This window comes from Nannospalax galili, unplaced genomic scaffold (assembly GCF_000622305.1).
Source record: "Nannospalax galili isolate Female #2095 unplaced genomic scaffold, S.galili_v1.0 scaffold903, whole genome shotgun sequence".
Classification (NCBI taxonomy): domain Eukaryota; kingdom Metazoa; phylum Chordata; class Mammalia; order Rodentia; family Spalacidae; genus Nannospalax; species Nannospalax galili.
The window spans coordinates 818,994-838,182 of NW_008349989.1; the positions used below are offsets into that span (position 1 = coordinate 818,994).

The 19,189-nt window shown below is 40.4% G+C and overlaps 1 protein-coding gene across 2 annotated transcripts; it reads left to right on the plus strand.

Moving 5' to 3' along the window:
- Window positions 1-54: 54 nt before the first annotated feature.
- Mrpl39 (mitochondrial ribosomal protein L39) lies at window positions 55-18,012 on the plus strand. Of its 2 annotated transcripts, none has more exons than XM_008847188.3 (10): window positions 55-182; window positions 889-1,095; window positions 2,922-3,061; window positions 6,075-6,174; window positions 7,105-7,172; window positions 10,423-10,535; window positions 12,336-12,401; window positions 13,693-13,846; window positions 16,373-16,420; window positions 17,908-18,012. In XM_008847188.3, exons 1-10 carry the CDS (start codon window positions 110-112, stop codon window positions 17,953-17,955), a joined length of 1,017 nt encoding a protein of 338 aa, XP_008845410.1. In that variant the 5' UTR covers window positions 55-109; the 3' UTR covers window positions 17,956-18,012. The 2 variants fall into 2 exon arrangements, with proteins under 2 accessions (XP_008845410.1, XP_029426316.1); XM_029570456.1 differs by lacking the exon at window positions 55-182 and adding an exon at window positions 273-400.
- The last annotated feature ends 1,177 nt before the right edge of the window (window positions 18,013-19,189 follow it).

The window sequence follows — 19,189 nt, forward strand, 5'->3', positions numbered from 1 at the left end:
AGCACCCAGACCGGAACGGAAGTGTCCCACGGAACCTCCGTGGTGCGTCCCGGGTTTCCGGAGGGAGAAAGGATGAGAAGGACCCGAGCGCCAAGGCGCCCTGCCTGCCATGGAAGCTATGGCTACTGCGGCCAGGGGGCTGCGACTTTGGCGGCCCGCCCCATGCGCCAGGATCGGCTGGAGTGAGTTTCCGCCGTCGGGAACGGGGAGAGAAGCCCAGAGGGGTGGTGCCGGGTCCTGGAGTTCTGGAAGGCGGAGGCCGAAGGGCGTTTCTGCCCTGTCGGGGCTGCGGCCTGTCTAGGTCTGGGAGGACAACTCTGGGGGTCGAGGGGTCGGGGGAGGAGGAGCGGCAAGGGCAGCGCTTGGGGTTCGTGTAGGAAGGAGCCTAGATCTGTGCCCGGTATGTATCCTCACCTTGAAGTCCTCGTGCTTGCCTGGCCAAGTCCCTGGCTTGGGGTTTGGAAGAGTTCAGCGTTTCTTACCCTAGTGATAGTTTGGACATGGGTCTTCCATTCTCGCAGCTTTGTTGTCCTTCCTCAAACCCTTTCAAGTGGGCAGCTTTGCTCTTCTTCCCATCGATTCCGGTCTAGTTTTCACTGCGCTTCCTGGTTACTTTTCTTAGCGTAAAGCGCGTATTGGAACTCCGCAGAAGAAATTGTGGGGAACATCAGATACGAGAGTTGAAGTAGAGGCGCGGATCTATGCTAGCTGCATCTGTCTCTGTTGAAATTTTAATTATTAATATTAGAAAGTGATTTAAATGGGCCCCTGAACGAATTTTGTTGGTTCTTATCCTCAGGACTATCGCATTGCGGGAGGGGAGCAGGGTGGGGTATTATTGGCAGTAAGTTACTCATTTATTCAATCTTCAATTTAAAATTTCAATAGGATTTGTAGCGACACCGCCAGCTGTTCAACTGTCACCCACCGAACTGATAGAAATGCAGAATGAGCTCTTTAATAAAGAGAAAAACAGGCAGTTATCATTATTTCCCCGAACAGAAAAAATTGAAGTTAAGCATGTTGGGAAAACGCATCCTGGAACTGTCTTCGTGATGAATAAAAACATTTCAACTCCTTACAGTTGTGCCATGCGTAAGTAACAGGATCAAGATACATTTTTGGCCATTTTTCATGAGCTCTGTAGAACTGCTGCAGAGGGAAAGATGCTGTGATTGCCTCACAAATCTGTGGGTTTTTAAATGGAACCTTACTGTCTTCTCTCTCGGTAGGTCTGGGTACTGCGAGTATTGCTACACTGCTATGGTATTATACAGGTTGCCTTGAAGTTTGCTTGAATCAGACTATGTTTAGGATGCTAAATTTTTTTCCCAGAGGAGACCAGATCTGAATGTGTTGGTGGTGGTGGGAATGCCCCGTACCATGTATTGGAAGCATTCATCTTGTCGGATTTTGAGATTTGATTTGATTTTTGCTACCATTCCTTTTTAGCTTTTTCGGGCCTAATGCGCCTCTTAACTGCTTGCTGCTTGCTGGTTGCTGCGTTGTGGTTTTGTTTCATTTTATGTGTATAGGTAGTAAGTGAATGAATGGAAGTAGAAGTACTGCAAATGTTAAAAACATTCATTGGGCTGGAGAGACGGCTCAGTGGTCAAGAACACTGGTTGTTCTTGCAGAAGACCCGGGTTCGAATCCCAGGATCCACATGGCAGCTAACAACTGTCCGTAACTCCAGTCCCAGGGGATCCCACAGCCTCTTCTGACCTCCGCGGGCATTGCACTACACAGGTGCACTTATCTACATGCAGGCAATACACATGTACACATAAAATTAAGAAAAAAAAAATATGTCACTAGAGAGAGAATGGGGCCTCATGCATAATTTGGTGTGGACATGAAGGCACTAGACACATGTGGATAGATAGGGCTTTGATAGATTTGGTATTTAAATTTCAATGTCCCCCAAATAGATAAGCATGGCTGGCTGCATTGTTTGAACTTTTTAGAAGATTCAGTAATAGTTCCATTTAAACAGTTGCCAGCCAAAGCTAGCCCAAAGAGGGTACACGCTCAGTCTCCTCTACTCTGGCGCTTACATTAGCAGTAGTGATAATTATTTACTCACTTGGTTTTCGAATATTTATCAACTCTGTGCTGTGTGGTAGGTATTACAGTTACAGAACAGAGTAAGGCAGACCTCAAGCCCTAAGGGAGTTCTACACACAGCACCTGTACAAATGAGGTTTCTGAGCCATCTTCATCATGACCTCTAAGACTTTTTTAGCTTTATACATTTAATCATTCCACAAACTCATTGAGCACTTACTATATTTCATTTCCAGTGCTGGGCTGTAGATGTACTGATGAGTGAACATGAATAGACCCAATCCTGCCCTTATACCTAATCAGGATTAGAATTGGTTATCAGGTAATAGAACAGACTAGAGCTGATGGCTTAGTGTGAATTCACAGTCATGATTTTACAGTGTTAACTACGGTATTTAATTTGGGATGTTTGTGTAATGGAATAAAGGAAGAAAAGGGTGGTTTGGGAGCAAGTCTCAAAAGTAGTGTAAACACATTTCTGTGAGTGTGTTGATATATTTTCCCTTTTCTTCTAACTTGGATATGCATCTGTCCATATATCCATGCTATTGTTCTTTGAATATTTAAGTGTAGCTCTTTGAAGATTATTTTATTAATTAGTTTCAAACTAGACTTAACCTTAATAAATTTTATGAAAGATTTGAGTGATGATGTTAATAATCAACAATGTCTTGTGTGTGCTGAAGTTTTTAAAAAAAATCGTTATTGACCTAATGTATAATACTTATGCAAAAAAGGCAATCCATAGAATTTTGTTTTTCATTGTTTTGTTTCATAATATAACAGTTAAAACATGTAACTTTTCACTTTGAATTTCATTAGATTTAGATCCTCAATCAATTTTAAATTCCTAGATTTAAGTGAATGGTACTGCAGGAAGTCCATTCTGGCTCTTGTGGACGGACAACCGTGGGACATGTATAAGCCTTTGACCAAGTCCTGTGAGATTAAATTTCTTACTTTCAAAGACCATGATCCAAGAGAAGTGAATAAGGTATTTTCCTGCCTCCCCCAGTTTTTTCTTTTTCTTTTTAAAATCAAACCCATTTTATGCAGAGCATAAAAATCTAAAACTGTGTCCAAAGTCATGTATGTGGTACTGTATTAGATAGTGCTTTACTTGTTAGTGTTTTCATAGTTCAGAATACCAATGGTATCAATTTGTCTGTATTTTGGATTGAGAAAACTACATGACATATATTTGCATTCATGACTTTGTAAAACTTTTGATAACTGTATTGTTGGAAATTCTATTCCCACTGATGCAGCTTGAATTCAGCCTTTGACCATCTTTCCTGGATGATTTCAGTAGCTTTTTGCCTCTCCCCGTTTTTTTATTACTTAAACTCTTCCTTCATAGTGTGATGAAGTTTTATTAAGTTACTTTACTGGGGTCTCGTCATTAATCCCCGAAGAATTTGTCTACCTGCTAAACACAGTTTTCTGGGTCCTGCATGGTCTGCCTCCTGCCTTCTCTTTTAGCGTTGACTCCTGCTGGATTCTCCCGCTTCTTGGTTCTGACCACATTGAGTACTTTTCCTTAGTCATTTATACTTTATTACCCTCCCTGCTTTTGTTGATGCTCTTCCTTCAACACTGAACATTTTCTTTTCCTTTTTAATTCTGTTTATATTTTATGGTTCAATTAAATGCCATCTGTTCTATAGAAGTTGCTAGATAGATAGATTCCTGCTTGTCAGAATTCTTTAAGATCTAGCAACAGCTGGGTGCTGTCTCTAGATACAGTACTTTAATCCTACAATGTGGGATGTATTAGATTCTTGCCTCCGTGAATGTAGGAATGGTTTCCTTGTTGGATCTGGTCTTGGACTTCATGTAGTAAATGTTTAATAAACATCTGTTGAAATAGGTAAGGAAATGATAGAGTTGTTAGTAATAACATTAAATATATATTATGTATGAAGTGCTGGTCTAAGGGATTCATAGGTATTTAATCTCATATAAACTCTTGAGAGTAGGTATTTTTCTCCCCATTTTCCTGATGAATAAACTGATAAAGAGAGATTTGGCAACTTGATCAAGGTTTAGTTTATAACGTGGTAAAGCCTGGTTATGACCCTAGGTATTCTGTCAAAAGCTTAATAGATTTTGATTGGGATTGCATTAGTGTCATGACTGTTCTGAGTGTAGCCAACCACTTGCTGCTTGGATACAAGGCTGGCTGCATGGGAGGGAACACATGATACTGTAAACTTGGTCAAGAGTCTAGAGCTAGGGAGATCACTGGCCCTGTGGGAGAATCTACTATTGAAATTTGCTAAATGGGCATGTAGTGAAACTGTCTTCTAAATACCTGTTTATTCCCCTGGAGTGGCACAGCTCTCCACCTTAGGCAGAGAGAAGCCTCTTGGGCAGTGGGCAGCAGTCAAATCAGAGACTCATGACCTGTCAGAACTAAGAATAAGGGACTGCTGAGTGCTCAGCCTTAAACAGGACATCTGTACCACCCATTCCAAGGCCCAGGGATTTTGTGGAAGAGGGGTAGCAGGACTAAGAGCCAGAGGGTCGGGGAGAGCTATACAGTGCTGTCTTCTGGATGTGACATGGCCACTGTGATCATGAAGACACAGCAGCTGTGATCACCTGCACAAGGGCAGCACAAAAACCAAAACCAAACATAGACACAAAAGTAGGAGGACACTGGTTGGGAAGAAGGGCAGTAGGAAGGGAGGGGGTTTGATAACAGTTCCCTCATTGTCTGCAAGTAAGAGAGTGTCAGAAATTTAAAGTGAGGTTGGGGGTGGTGGCACATGCCTTTAATCCCAGCACTCAGGAGGCAGAGGTAGGTGGATCTTTGAATCCCAGGGCAGCCTTGTCTGCATAGTTAGGAATAACTTGTTTCAAAACCAATGAACCAACCAACCAACCAGTTTCCCCACCTCCGCACAAAACACAAAAGATTAAAAACAAAACAAAACAAAACCCCTGATTACACAAAATGCTTTTTGAAAAAGCTCAATAGCCATTTAAAAACACCTAACCTGGATGTAGTCATCCTCAGTCTCAGCATGTAGGAGGTTGATCTAGGAAGATTATGATTGCAAAGCCAGCCTGGGCACTATGGCAAGACAAACAACTCCAAAGAACCTCCCCTCAACAAAAATCCCATGCAAGGACAGATGAAAATGTGTTTTGATACTTGCCATTAAAACTGTCCTTTGTTTTTATCTTTCATGTAGTATGGCTGTAAATAGTATGTTATAGAATGGCACAACTTGCTTTTTAGAGTTGGTACCTGCAGGGGGTATTATGATGGTTGGGAATGGTGCTGGATGCCGAGTTCTTTTGACTCTGGTGAGGTCAGCGCATGTCTGACCTGTCTGTTTGATGTGCTAGTAGAAAGGAAGTGCAATCAGTAGAGGCAGCTTTGCGTAATAGGAGTATCTGGAGTGCTGAGTGCTAAGTATAGGCTGGAGTCTTAGATCTTTGTTTCTTTATTTGGTTTTTTTGAGACAAGATCTCACTGTGTTATCCTGCTGGCCTGGAACTTGCTGTATAGACCAGGCTGACCTCGATCGCAAAGAGATCTGCCTGCCTCTGTCTCCTGAGTGCTGGGACTGAAGGCATGCACCACCACGTCTAGCCAGAGTCAAAAATCTTAAAAGTTGAGCTTTCCCTCACCATATTTATAAAGGTATATATAGTTATTACATTAATATACTTATTCAGCACTAATTTGCTAGGAGTTTAACTTCATCATCCTGTATTAAAAATACTATAAAGTAATAAAACTGTCTTGATTGGTAGGTAACCACAGAGTCTGTTACTTCACATGGAAATGTTGCCAACCTCTTGAAGGTGGTGTGGTCTTCCTTGCTGCTTTTGCTGGGTACAAGTGATGCTGCAGCAAGACGGGACCTCTCCTACATGCCGAGAATGCTCAGATCTTTGAGAAATATGCTCCAAGCCAAAAGTTGGCTTAAAATTTAATATTGTAGAAACATTAGTGAATTTTTGTTATTCTGTCTGTGCTTTTCTTTCTCTAGGCTTATTGGCGGTCTTGTGCCATGATGATGGGCTATGTCATAGAAAGGGCATTCAAAGATGAGTATGTGGTCAGTTTGGTCAGAGCACCAGAAGTTCCTGGTAATGTACACATATAAATATTTGTACTTTTAAGATCTGTGAATATTTTGATACTTAGTTTTGATTATGTACAGAGTTTATTTCTAATCCTATCTAGTACAAGACTATGCATATATTTCAATTATTGTAGGTAACAAATGATCCTGTTAGGAAATATGAAATAATTCTTGGGCGTCAGTAGTTAACATAATAAAATAATGGAAAACATTACTCTTGAATATAAGTTTCATAGAATTATGCTGTCACAGTGTTCAGTTATTTACCATTTGAAGCCTGTGTGTTTCTAAATGGATGTGTGGAGGATGAGGAATGGGGTTGTAAGGCTGCTGAGGAGAGCTGTGCTTAGGCGCCATGCTCCAGAGGCACAACTGGAGAGGACACCACTTTGATGAAGTACAGGGTCTACAGTTTCTCTTCATCATGCAGAGTAGGAATGTGTGCAAATTTTTAAAGAAGTGTATACGCCAGAGTACTTGAAAGAGGCTCAGGTCATGATTCTAAGAACAGAGAGGGGGTGGGGAAAGGGGGTGGAGAGAGAGAGATAGATAGAGATAGATCCAGGAGATATCATAAAAGTTCAGCTTTCATGTCTGTTTAGCCATTCATATACATAAATGTCTTGTTCTTTTGGAGTTTCTATATCTAGTATCCATCTGAGATTCCTGTAGTGATAACCTTCCTGAAGAAAGTGTGACTGTTTAGAAAATAATGGTGCCTTTGTATTAACAAAAGAGGGGAGCTAATTTTTAGATGGGAATTTTATAGAGCTCTAGCAAGCAGCTGGGATGATGGTAATACTTTTATAATTTGTAGTTAGGAGAGATTGCTAGTTTTCATTTTATGGTCTAAATAATCCTTTGTTATAGATTATAAGCTTTTTGCCCTAACAAATTTGTCTTTGATTTTTTTTATTTTTATTTTTATTTACAGTAATTGCTGGAGCCTTCTGCTATGATGTAGTTTTAGATAAGAGACTGGATGAGTGGATGCCAACAAAAGTAGGTATATGCTCTGGAGGATTAATTTTACAGTTAGAATGATTACTGTTACTATTGTTGAATGGTACTGCACATTGAGGACACAAGACAATCTCTTTTTTTTTTTGACAATCTCTTTTAGGAGTATCACTATCCATCTGCAAACACCCTGTCTGTCTGTCCGTCCGTCCGTCCGTCCGTCCATCCATCCATCCATCCATCCATCCATCTTGTCTCTATCGGTTTATTTGTGGTTGATTTTTCAGCTTATTTGTGACATGTATGTGTGAATTAGGGTATTCACAGTAGCAGAGTCATGTGCATTGTAGGTTTAGGTGGTTTTTTTTTTTTTGAGTGCCATTCTTAAGGTAATAGTTTTGGGGATGTTTCTTGTTCACCAATCTCACTCCAGATTCAGTGATAGACCCTGTCTCAAGGGGATAAGGTGCAGAATGACAGAACAGGGCACCTGATGTTCTCTTCTGGTCTCCACATGGGAGTATTCTGTACATGTACCTCCCTACACATGTGTGAATGTACCACACGTACATTACACATGCATGCACAGATATATACTTGCTTGCTTAATCTGTTGGTTGGTATTGTGTTAGGGGAACTGGAGCCATACTTACTTGGATTCCCAGAGCACAATTTGAAAACAACTGCCTTAAACTGTTTTAGTGTGTTACATACTATAAGATTTCTGTATATGTGCAGGGGTCATATCAAGAGGGGGATGAAAGCTGGGGAGATGGCTCAGTGGTTGTGAGCACTGATTGCTTTTCCAGAGGACCTGGGTTTGGTTCCCATCACCTACATGGTGGCTGTCTGTAGGTACCAGGCATGCATATGGTGCATTTAACATACATGCAGGCAAAATACTCAGACACATAAAATAGAAATAAAATCTTAAAAAGAAGAAAAGAGGGGAGGGGAAATGCAGGCTGGGGAGATGGCTCAGCAATTAAGAACACTTGCTGCTCTTGCAGAGGACCTGGGCTTGGTTTTGATTTTTGATTACCCACCTCAGAGAGCTCACAACAGCTTGTAATGCCAGCTTCAGAGATCTGACACCATTTTCTGGGTTCTGTGGGCACCAGCATACATGTGGTACCCATATATACACTCGGGCACACATATATACACATAAAGTAAGTATTTTTTTCGAAAAAGAAAGGGGTGAATTAAAGAATAAGGCTTATAAAACCCAAATACCACACCAGAACCAGAAGGCATTGTATATGGTCTCTGCCACAGTTGATGGTGGTCTAGTTGTTCTGGGATTCAGGTAGCAGTCTAGAACAGGTCCCTAGTAGGTAGTAGCTACTGATGATTATGAAGGGTCGGGCCTGGACTCTTACTTATAATTACTATAGTCAGCAAATGTCTAATTTCTGATTAAGCAAAGCTATATGTCCCATGGACTGGGGGTCTAGAGATTAGAAAAGGGAAGCAATAACATTCCATTTAATTAATTCCAAAGTATTCATTTTTGTTTACATTTTAGTATATCAAAATAAATGTACAGAACATGGCATCTTAAGAATTATGATAGTAAGTGTCTGTTTTCTTAGCAATACATGAAATGCTGTAGTTACTAAAATCAAGGGCTTTGGGAGCACGAGAAATGGCTCAGTGGATACATTTGCTGGGCACAGAAGCAATCTGAGTTTGAATTCCCTGAAGCCATGAATAATAAAGCCAGACTAGCTAGTGAGATGGCTCAGTGGGTTAAGGCACTTCTTTCCACCCCCATGCACATATATACACACACACACAGTACATAAATAAAAATGTAATGAAAAAGCTGGACACACTAGCACGTGCATCTCCCATTCCAGCATGCCCCTGCAGAGGGCTGGGGGGTGGAGACAGGATAGTTGTTTAAAGGTTGAGGGCCTCTGGCCTGCTGTGTGTAGCAGTGAACAATAGGGAGACCCTGCCTCAGGCAAGGTGGATGGTGAGGACCAGCACCTGAGCTTGTCCTCTGACCTCTACCTGTGTACTGTGGTATGCACTGTCACTCGCTGTCTCTGTCTCTGCCTCTCTTCACCCCAAGTAACTAAACAAAATAAAAATAAAATCCAGGGCACTAGAGTCAAAGTCTAGTTTTAAATTCTGGCTTTGGAAATTACCTGGGTTTTTTAATCATAATTACTTAAGGATTTTTGTTGTTCTCCCTGTTGTCTCCCTATAACCCCAGCTGGCCTGGAACTCACATGTAGACCAGGCTGGCCTCATCTGCCTTTGCCCCCTGAGTGCTAGAATCAAAAGTGTGTGCCCGGCCATCCAAATTTAAGACTGGATTTGCATTTTATTGGAGAGAGTTAAGTAAAAATTATAGGCTCAAGATTTAACTGCCATTATCTCTGAAAATTGCTGCTCTTTCTAAGACTTGAATGAAGGAATTGTACTAGCTGGTGACTCCTTGTTGACTGGATGACTTAGGGAAAGCAGAGAGAGTCTCTCTGAAGGAGTGCTTCTATTAAACCAGGAATATGGACTTTTTATAAGACTTGTCTCTTTCAGAATGAGAGAATGGCCTACAAATGTCTAATAGGAAGTTTGTCATAAGTTTGGCTGTGGGAGGGGAAGAGTCTTGCCACAGGACCCTGGGTAGCCTTCAGATTGCTCCTCCTGCCTTGGATATCGGGCAGAAAAAATTTTATTGTAACAATTATTTGTGTAATGGTGTTTGACTTTTTTCTGGATTAGTAATGATTTATGACATGAAAATGTACAAATTTTTATTAAAAACATCGTAAGATGTTGGTATGTGTTAATTATTTTAGTTGTATGAAGTTAATGTTTTCATTGAATGGGAATTTAAAATTTTGAACATAAACTGTTTCTTATGGGGCCAGCGCTGACACTGCATGACTGGTGACCCCGGGTCATGGAAACAATGGTGTTTTCCTCTATGTTTAACAAGCTTATTTTCATGTGTATGCAGTGTACATAGGTGCTTATGTCTTCTTGCTTATTAGCATCCTTGTTGCATTATAATCTTAATAAATATTTATTAGTCTTATTTTGGGTGAAATAATTGAGTTATACTTAATATGCAATGTCGGATAATATAGCTATATTACAAGTTTTATAGTTTGTAGAAGTAGAAGAATAAAAACTTTCCTAATAGCTTTTCTTCTTCCATTTTTCTTTTTCTAAAGTTAGATTTGCAGTACTAAGTAAGTGTACATTTTGTGTCATCTTTTTATGGAGAAATGCTTTTAGGTGAATTGGTAGTAAAGGATCATATTTTCATTTTAAGGAGAATCTGCGTTCTTTCACAAAAGATGCTCATGCTTTAATTTATAAAGATCTTCCGTTTGAAACTCTGGAAGTTGACGCAAAAGTGGCATTAGAGATATTTCAACACAACAGGTAAGTGTTGGCTGCGTTTAAAACAAAGCTGAACCTTTGGAATAACGTAATGATGAAAGCTCAACTTTTAAAAATTTTCATTTACTTTTTATTTATTTATTTTTTTGGCACAGGAGGCTGAACCTAGGGCCTTGTGCATGTGAGGCAAGTGCTCTCCCACTGAGCTCTATCTCCAGCCCTCATTTTGCTTTTCACTTTGAAACACAGCCTCACTAAGTTGCCCAGGCAGGTCTTTTACATGGTGGATTTTATTTAACTAGCATATCTAAAATGGTTCTTTAGCATATGATCAATAGCAAAAACTATTAATGAAATTTTATATTCTTTCCATAACAAATCCTCAGAATCTGGCGTGCCTTTTACATTTGGGGCATATTTTTACTAGGACTAATTACATTTTCATGCTGATAGCCTAATGGACAGTGTACCCCTGACTTCATTTTGTGTTGCTGAAATTTCCCTTCCCCCCACTTAACTGTCAAGTTTTGATATGGGCTTCTGGAACATTGTATCTTATCTGTCTATGATTGGGGAAATGGACAATTTGGGGTAAGTTTAAGAGGACAAGATGTTGGACTGTGGAAAGTGAGTGATTGGGCCTTTCTGCTTTTGAGAGAAATGTAGGAAACAGTGATTTTTGACTTACAGGGGATGAGCATCTCATGGAGGAGGGTCAGGGGAGAGACAAGTGTTTCCATCTGCATGGGGTCTCTGGTAGAAGAGGGATGTCGGGTAGTAGATCCTTCTGCATAAGCCAGTGCTTCCCAGTTGCAGCCACATTCATGCCCTCAAATTAAAATATCGTCTAATGTCTGCATGGCACTAGGGGATAAATGGATAAAGTTTTTAAATTTTTAAAAAATATTTTATTTATTTTTTGAGACAGGATCTCACTATGTATCCCTGGCTGGCCTGGAACTCACTGTGTAGACAAAGCTGGCCAAGAAGTCATAGAGATCCACCTGCCTCTGCCTCCTGAGTTCTGTGATTAAAAGCATGTACCACCATGGCTGGCCAGATAAAGTTCTTAATGGTTTTCACCTGGGGCTGTGCATTTCTGCATGTGCTTTTAGTTACACTGACATTTGGGTAAATGCAAGTGACATTCAGGCAATAGATCTGACAGGACTTGGTGATTCAGTGGGTAGAGGGGTGTGGTGGAAGGAGAAATCAAGAAGTCTTGGGTTTTTCACTTGGATGTGTGGATGGTCATGCCATAATTAAGTGAGGAAATGCATGAAGAACAAGTTTGACTTAGAAAAGAGGGAGATTATTCAGTTTGGACATTTGGGATTTAAGATATTTGAGGACCATCCTGGTGGGTCTTAGGGTTTTGGATCTACAGCTTGAGGCCCAGAAGAGAGACATGGACTAGAGGGAGAGGTATGGAAGGTGTAACTGCATCAGTGGGAGCTAACACTCGTAAATCAAGAAGCTGGCTTAGAGTAAAAAAGAGGGCCGACAATAAAATGTTGGTACAAAGAGAGGGTGCCGAAGAGGTAGAATAGCAAGTGGCAGGGAATGCCACTGCGGCCTGTGGAAAGAGCAGTATAGTGGCAGTGAGCAGTGAACAGTGTTAAGGAAACAAAGGACTGAAAGTGCCCCTTAGGCCTCAAGCAGGTGCCTGTGACTTCCGAGAGGAGCGTTTGCTAGAGTTGGGGGATCTGTGCATTGAGCAGAGGGAAGTGAGGAATAGGAGGCTCCAGTGAAACCCCAGCGGAAGAGGAAAGGGAGGCATCTTTAAATATGGTTTTGTGTATTTAGAGTTTGATTTCAGTTTTTTTCTATGCTGCTTTTCAGGTATAAAATAGACTTTATAGAAGAGAGGGCGTCTCAGAACCCTGACAGAATAGTCAGACTATACAGGTAAGGAAGAATGAAGATGGCGGCTGTGCTAATGTGGAGTGAGCCTAGCATCTTTGTTACCCTAATAGAGTGTGGTGACTGGAATGGAGGACTGTGTACTGTTCTGCATTATTCTTAATTGCTTTATCACTTTGTTCGGTCTTACCATGGGGGGAGTAAATGGAAATTTTAAATTATTTTTAGGTACAGTTGTGCTTTTAAAATGTTCTTGTCTTATTTTTGACCTTTCAGTTTGTGTGAGACAGGGTATCTATGTAGACTGGCCTTAAATTGTGATCCTCCTGACTCAGCCTCCTGAGTGCTGGGATTACAGGCATGTGTCACTTTTATTTGTTTAAAGATTTTAAAATGTTTAAAATGTAATTTTTAAGAATTTATTTTGAAATTGGGCAGAACATTCAGTTATGAATTGAAATTGATAATCTGCATAGAACCATGTATGCTATTTGTTGTGTTTCATGTAAATTAAATTGGAATGTACTCTCTGATGCAAGGATAAGAGAAATCCACTGCGTATATTGATATTCCCCTATGGGAGCAAGCTCTAGGAGAGAGGAGAGTGGGTGAGGAGGGAGGGAGGAAGGGAGAGAAGGAGAGAGGGAGACTGAGAAAGTTTTTTGTGGGTAGTGCATGTGTGTAGGAGTGAACACAGATGTACACGTGTACAATGGAGTGAATGCATCCAGAGGCCAGAGGAGAACACTGGCTACCTTCTATTGCTTTTTACCTTACTCCCTTGAGACAGGGTCTTTTACTGAACGGGAAGCTTGTAGTTTCGGCCAGGCTGAATTACCAGTGAACTCCTGAGATCCAACTGCCCTCACCCCCCAACACTGGGTTTACAGGCATGCCCAGCTATGCCCAGCTTTTATGTGTTGAGAATTCAAACTCATGCTTGCAGAGCAAGTGCTCTCATCACACTGAGCCATCTCCCTAGCCCCAGAGTACCAGGATTTTTTTCTTCTAGAAGCAACTGTCTGGACTCAATGTGTTCTGCATACTGAATTGTAAACTCAGTACAGTGGGTTACTATAAGGTTGCAGGTCATCAGTTTTAGACAGTTGGCTCTGCTGGTAGCATGATGCTTCCAGATTCTTAAAACCCTTTACATTTGTATGAATGGTAATTAGGAGGGTCTCTTGTCATTTCTAGTTATTATCTTGAGATTGTTATAGTAGGATTGGGCCAGATTCTTAACCTGGATGGAGCAGTAAGGAGAATAAGTCAATTTTAGACTACTACAAATGATTTGATACTGAGGTTTTCTTTACTTATTTTTAACTCCAACCAGAATTGGTGACTTCATTGATGTGAGTGAAGGGCCTCTAATCCCACGAACAAGTGTTTGTTTCCAGTATGAAGTGTCTGCGGTCCACAACCTTCAGCCAGCTCAGCCAAGTCTCATACGAAGATTTCAGGGTCTGTCTTTACCCACTTACCTACGAGTAAGTGAAGCTTACAGTTCCAGGTCTTCTAAATTGGGAGTGGGTGGGTTCTAGATTGGTTTTATATCAGTTTGAAGATCATACATTTTAAAATTGTTTGCAAACTCCTTTTTGATATAAGACAGATTTGTCCAGGATTAAAGGTTCATTCACAAAAGAAAGAATTTTTGGACAAATTAGATCAGATTGAGACAGTATTTTTACTTTTTCCAAATAGCATAGGTGAAAATAAAAGTGACAGAGCATTGCAGACATGGGAGTGCATGTTAGTGAGGCCCCTCTTCCCCTACTTTTAATGATGTGTTCATCATTCAAGACCTGTTTTTTTCTACATGCCTCCAACTCTTGCTAATGCTTTTTCTTTTTCTTTTTCATAAGACATAGTAGATTTCATGTACTGCCATCTGGTTACTTAAGTGGTAACATCTAACACAAGTACAGTATCACAAACAGTGTGGACATGGCTATAGGAACCATCAGCTGGGTGAGGCTGTTCCTGGGGTTTCAGGTCTTTGCATTGATCATGTGAACATCTCTCTGCTGGTACCCACAGCGTTGATTGCTGCAGCTAAGAATCGGTCATGAAATCAGCTGGAGTCATTTCTCCCGTGTTATTGTTCTTTATCAAATGCATACAATATATACAAATATAGAAAGCTTATAAAATATATACTGGTATGCTTATATCAAAATTGTTTTAACTTTTGTAGTTCCTTCGCACTTCCATTTAATTTTAGTGTAATCTTTTTGAGATCATAATAGGAATTTCATTAAACCTTTCTAGTGATTTAGGAAGAATTTTTAAAAATGTGTTGAGTTTTCCAGTGTATTAATTTACATTTTCATTTATTTAAATATTTTTTCATTTCTTTCATTAGCGTTTAAAATTTTTAGTGTTCATAGCCTAATTAAACTGAGGGACCGAGAAACTAATAGTTAAAACAATTTTGGTAAACTATAACGTGGGAGGAATTCTTTGTGATTTTACAACCTGTTTATGGCTACAGTAATCAAGACTGGTGTTGAAGAGGATGGACACATTCGATCAGTAGGACAGAATCAGAAGCACTTGCACACAAACGCTGTGCTGCCATGCCTGCATGCTGGGTTTTCCTCTGCTTCCCTGCTTCCTTTTCTGCCCTTTGTGTTGTTCCAGGGAATCCCTGATTCTTTCTCTTCTCTCCTGGGCCGTGTGTCCCTTCCATCCACTACCAGATCCTTTCTGCTCCCAGCTCTGACACGTGCTCTGACTCCATGCACAGCACAGATCTCACTGCTGCACTCTGATCCGTTTCACTTCACTCTTCTCACTTCCACTCCTGCTCTCCACAGAGTCTTCTACTGTACAGTCAGAATGACCTACTTATTGACCTTTTTTGCTTGTTTTTTTGAGGCAGGATCTCAGGTAGCCTAGACTGACCTTGAACTCATTGTGTAGCTCAGGATGACCTTGATCTTCTGGTTCTCCTGCCTCTACCTCCTAAAGGCTGGGGTTACAGGCTTGTACTACTCTGGCCAGCTCAGAATGATCTTTTTAATACATAAATTATATAATTCTTCTGGCCCCTTTCTCATTGGTTTCCCTTGAATCAATGCCACCTCTTTTTCATGTCTCACAAAGCCTGTACAGTCTAGCCCCGCTGCTTGCCGGCCTCAGCTCATACCACTCTCTCCTTCACCGCTCTACCCAACTGTGCTCTTTGAGTTCTCTGCACAGTTGTTCATTCTGTTGAACCAGGTCTGGTTTTCCTTTTAGGCATACCATTGATGTCTTTAGAAGGATTTACATATAGATAGTTAACAATTTTCCTTTAAAAAAACTTTTTTGATGTATGTATTTATTTATTTTTATTTTATGCTTATGAGTGTTTTGTCTGCATTTAAGTGCAACCATGCCATGCAATACCTGCAGAGACCAGAAGAGGGTGGAAGATTCCCTGGATCTGGAGTTACAGACAGTTGTTAGCTGCCATGTGGGTGCTGGGTCTGCCATTTCAGTGTCACTTTAGTACTGCTTAACTTCTTATTTGAGTTTTTAGAGAGAATATAGAGAGGCTAGAGCGATAGCTTAGCAGTTAAGAGCACATACTGCCCTTGCAGAGGACCTGAGTTCGGTTCCCAGCACCCATATTGGGTGGCTTACAACCACCTGAAACTCCAGCAGGCTTCTGGCCTCTTAGGGCACCTGCACTTATGTGCACACACCCACAAACAGGAATACACTTGTACATAATCCTTTTAAAAAGTCCTACATAACATTAGGTTTGGGGGCTGGAGAGATGGCTCAGCAGTAAGAGCACTGGCTGCTCTTGCACCTGGGTTCTGTTCCCAGCATGGCAACTCACAACCATTAGTAGCTCCAGTTCTAGGGGATCTGGTGCCCTTTTCTGGCTTCCACAGGCACTGCATGACACAGGTGACACATACATGCAGGCAAAATGCTCATACACAGAAAATAAAAATAAGTATTTTTTAAAAATCAGATTAAAAAAAATCCTTATTTAATTCATAGAAATTTTTTTTCAGGCACATTTTACAATATGGGATAAGCTATTGGAAAGATCTCGGAAAATGGTAAGTTTTTCACTGCTGAAATTTAAGAAATTTCTTTGAAATTATGCACCGGCAATCCCAAAAAAGGGGATAGGGGTGGCGAGAAGCAAAGAAAACCAAAGCCCTGACTTGCTCTCTAGCAGGGAGTGCATGACTATAGGCCCCAGGACGCTTTTGGCAAGAATACAGCCATAATTTGCTTTGAGTTTCTTAATAGCATACAAATGATACAAATGCAAACTAGAGAGATATAATATAGCAGTTGTTCTTAATAGCTGTAGCTGTCTTAATATCAATTGCCCCCACCCTTTTTTTTAGTAAACCTAGTGAGCATTTAAAGAACTAAGATTTGTGAGATTTAAAGTTGCCTTGACTGTTAAATGTATAAATGTCTTAAAAAACCAGATTCAAATACACGTGTCTTTAGTCTTTGAGTTCTACAAGTACAAGTTTGTCCGTCAGCTTCAGGTACATTTCTGACCTCAGCTGTCCACTATTTCACAGGCTAAGCACCCCTCTTGTGTTATCCGATACTGCCCTGTGTGGTCTGGCTTCCCAAGCTCTTCCTACTTTAATTTTCCATTATTCTGCAAATACTGAAGTCAGGTTTACAGGCAGACATATTAAGCACATAGCAAACTTGTTTTCACGTTTGCTCATTTCTTCATGACTGTTTTGTCCATGTAATAGAAACATGGGCAGAACTATGCCTGTTTGGACTAGATCTATAACATGTTATATTCCAAAGAGAGCTATACCTCACAATAAAGTAAATTGGTTTAGAATTCCTGTGTCTCACTTCTGGTTTTTTTCCCTCATATTAATCTTTTGTTTTATAATTGAAAAATGAAGCCTAGTATATGCTATAGTTTTGAGTGTTAGCTGCACTTGATAATTTATATTGTTAACTTGGCCTTTAAATTTTTTTTTTTGAAAAAAATTACTTTTAGTTATATTTTTCTTGGCTGTGTGTATACTGGTATGCATGTAGTGCCTGTGGGGGCCAGAAGAGGGTGACAGAGCTGCCATGTGGGTGCTGGGACTCGAACTCATGTCCTCCGGAGGAACAGCAAGTGCACAGCGAGTGCTCTTAACCCCTGAGCCACCTCTCTAGCCCCTAAATTTTTCTTCTTATTTAGCTTTTTGTAATAATTACTACTGAAGGAAAGAGGATGAAGTTTTTTAAAATTTTTATTTATTATTTTTATGTGTGAGTGTTTTGCCTGTATGTATGTAGGTATACCCATGCCGTGCAATGCCCACAGAGGCTAAAAGAGGGCATTGAATTTCCCTGTACCTGAAGTTATAGATGGTTGTTAGCTGCCATGTGGGTGCTGGGAACTGAACCTGGGTCCTCTGCAAGAGCAGCCAGCTCTTAACCCTGAGCCATCTCTTCAGCCCCAGAACAGGGTTTTACAGGAGAGAGACTGGAAGGATTTAGCTTACGAGTAAAGGGTTTTTAAAACAAAGTTTTTACTAGAGAAGTAAAACTATTTGTATTTTTACAGGTAACAGAAGATAAAACCAAACCAACAGAGGAAATTTCATCTACTTAATAACTTTCTAAAGTTTAAATATGTATAGTAAATTAAAATAAAAGCTTTTAATATGTTTGTGTGTGCTTCTACTCCATGAATACAATACTTCAGCTAGTTTTTCCCCCCGTATGTTTAAACATATGTGAACATGCACTGTGTCTCTTGCCATATTTTGTTATCTAGATAGTGGCGTAGTAAGCGTCCTTGCAGAATGGGCATGTGTTTGTAAATAGAGGATACCATTAACTGAATATATACTGTGCAGGGCTGAGCCCGTCACATAACGCTTTTTTTTTTTTTTTGGTGGGAGTGTCACTATATAGTTCAAGCTGACCTGGAACTTGCTATTCCATCCTCCTGCCTCTCCCTCCCAAGTGCCTGGATTAGAAGTGTATTTTAATTCACATACTCTGTTGAGAAGCAGTTTCTATTTCATGAATACGGAGACACAGTGTAGACTTTGAAAGCTGCAGAGCTGGGATTTGACCCCAGGTGACTTCATTCCTGATCTCTTTTGACTCCCTGCTTCCTCACATACAAATATCTTTATAGGAAGACATTTCTGGTAGTGAATTTCTCTTAGATGCTACCTCCAAAAGGTTTTACCAAAATATATTGTCAGCAGTGTCAGAGAATACCTGTTTCCCACACCTTGGGAAGACTTTGATTATTGGTTTTTAAAAAAATACCCCCCCCCTTTCTTTCTGTTCTAGTGTGCGCAGCCCTCTGGACCTGGTGCACAGGCTTACACTGCCGATCTTTTTTTTTTTCCCTCACCTATGTAGGATCTATTTTTTTTCCTCGTTCATTGTCTATTTCTCATTTTATTGGAGTTCATCTTTAAGATCCTTCCTAAAGGAAAATGCCTGAGGTGAGTCCTTTGTGACTAAAGTGGCTTTGTTTTGCACTTATCTCTGACTAGCTGTCTGACTACATGTAGAATTCTTTATTGAAAAATAATTCCCTATCAGAACTTCAAAAGCAGCCCAGTTGGCTTATAGGATGTGATACTAGTAAGACTGACGACAATCTGATTCTTGCTTGTTTTCAGACCTGCTGTTCTGCACCCCTAATCCCCAGCACATTCTGGACATTTCCAGAACCTGCTTTTGGTGTTTAAAAATTCTACTCTTCCACAGCATTATCAGTCTCTGTGATCAGTTGCTCTGCTTGGTCCTTAGTAGGTCTATTTAATTTTTGGCATCTCAAGAGAAATGTTTTAAGAAATCTTAAATTTATTCCTTCTGTTTCT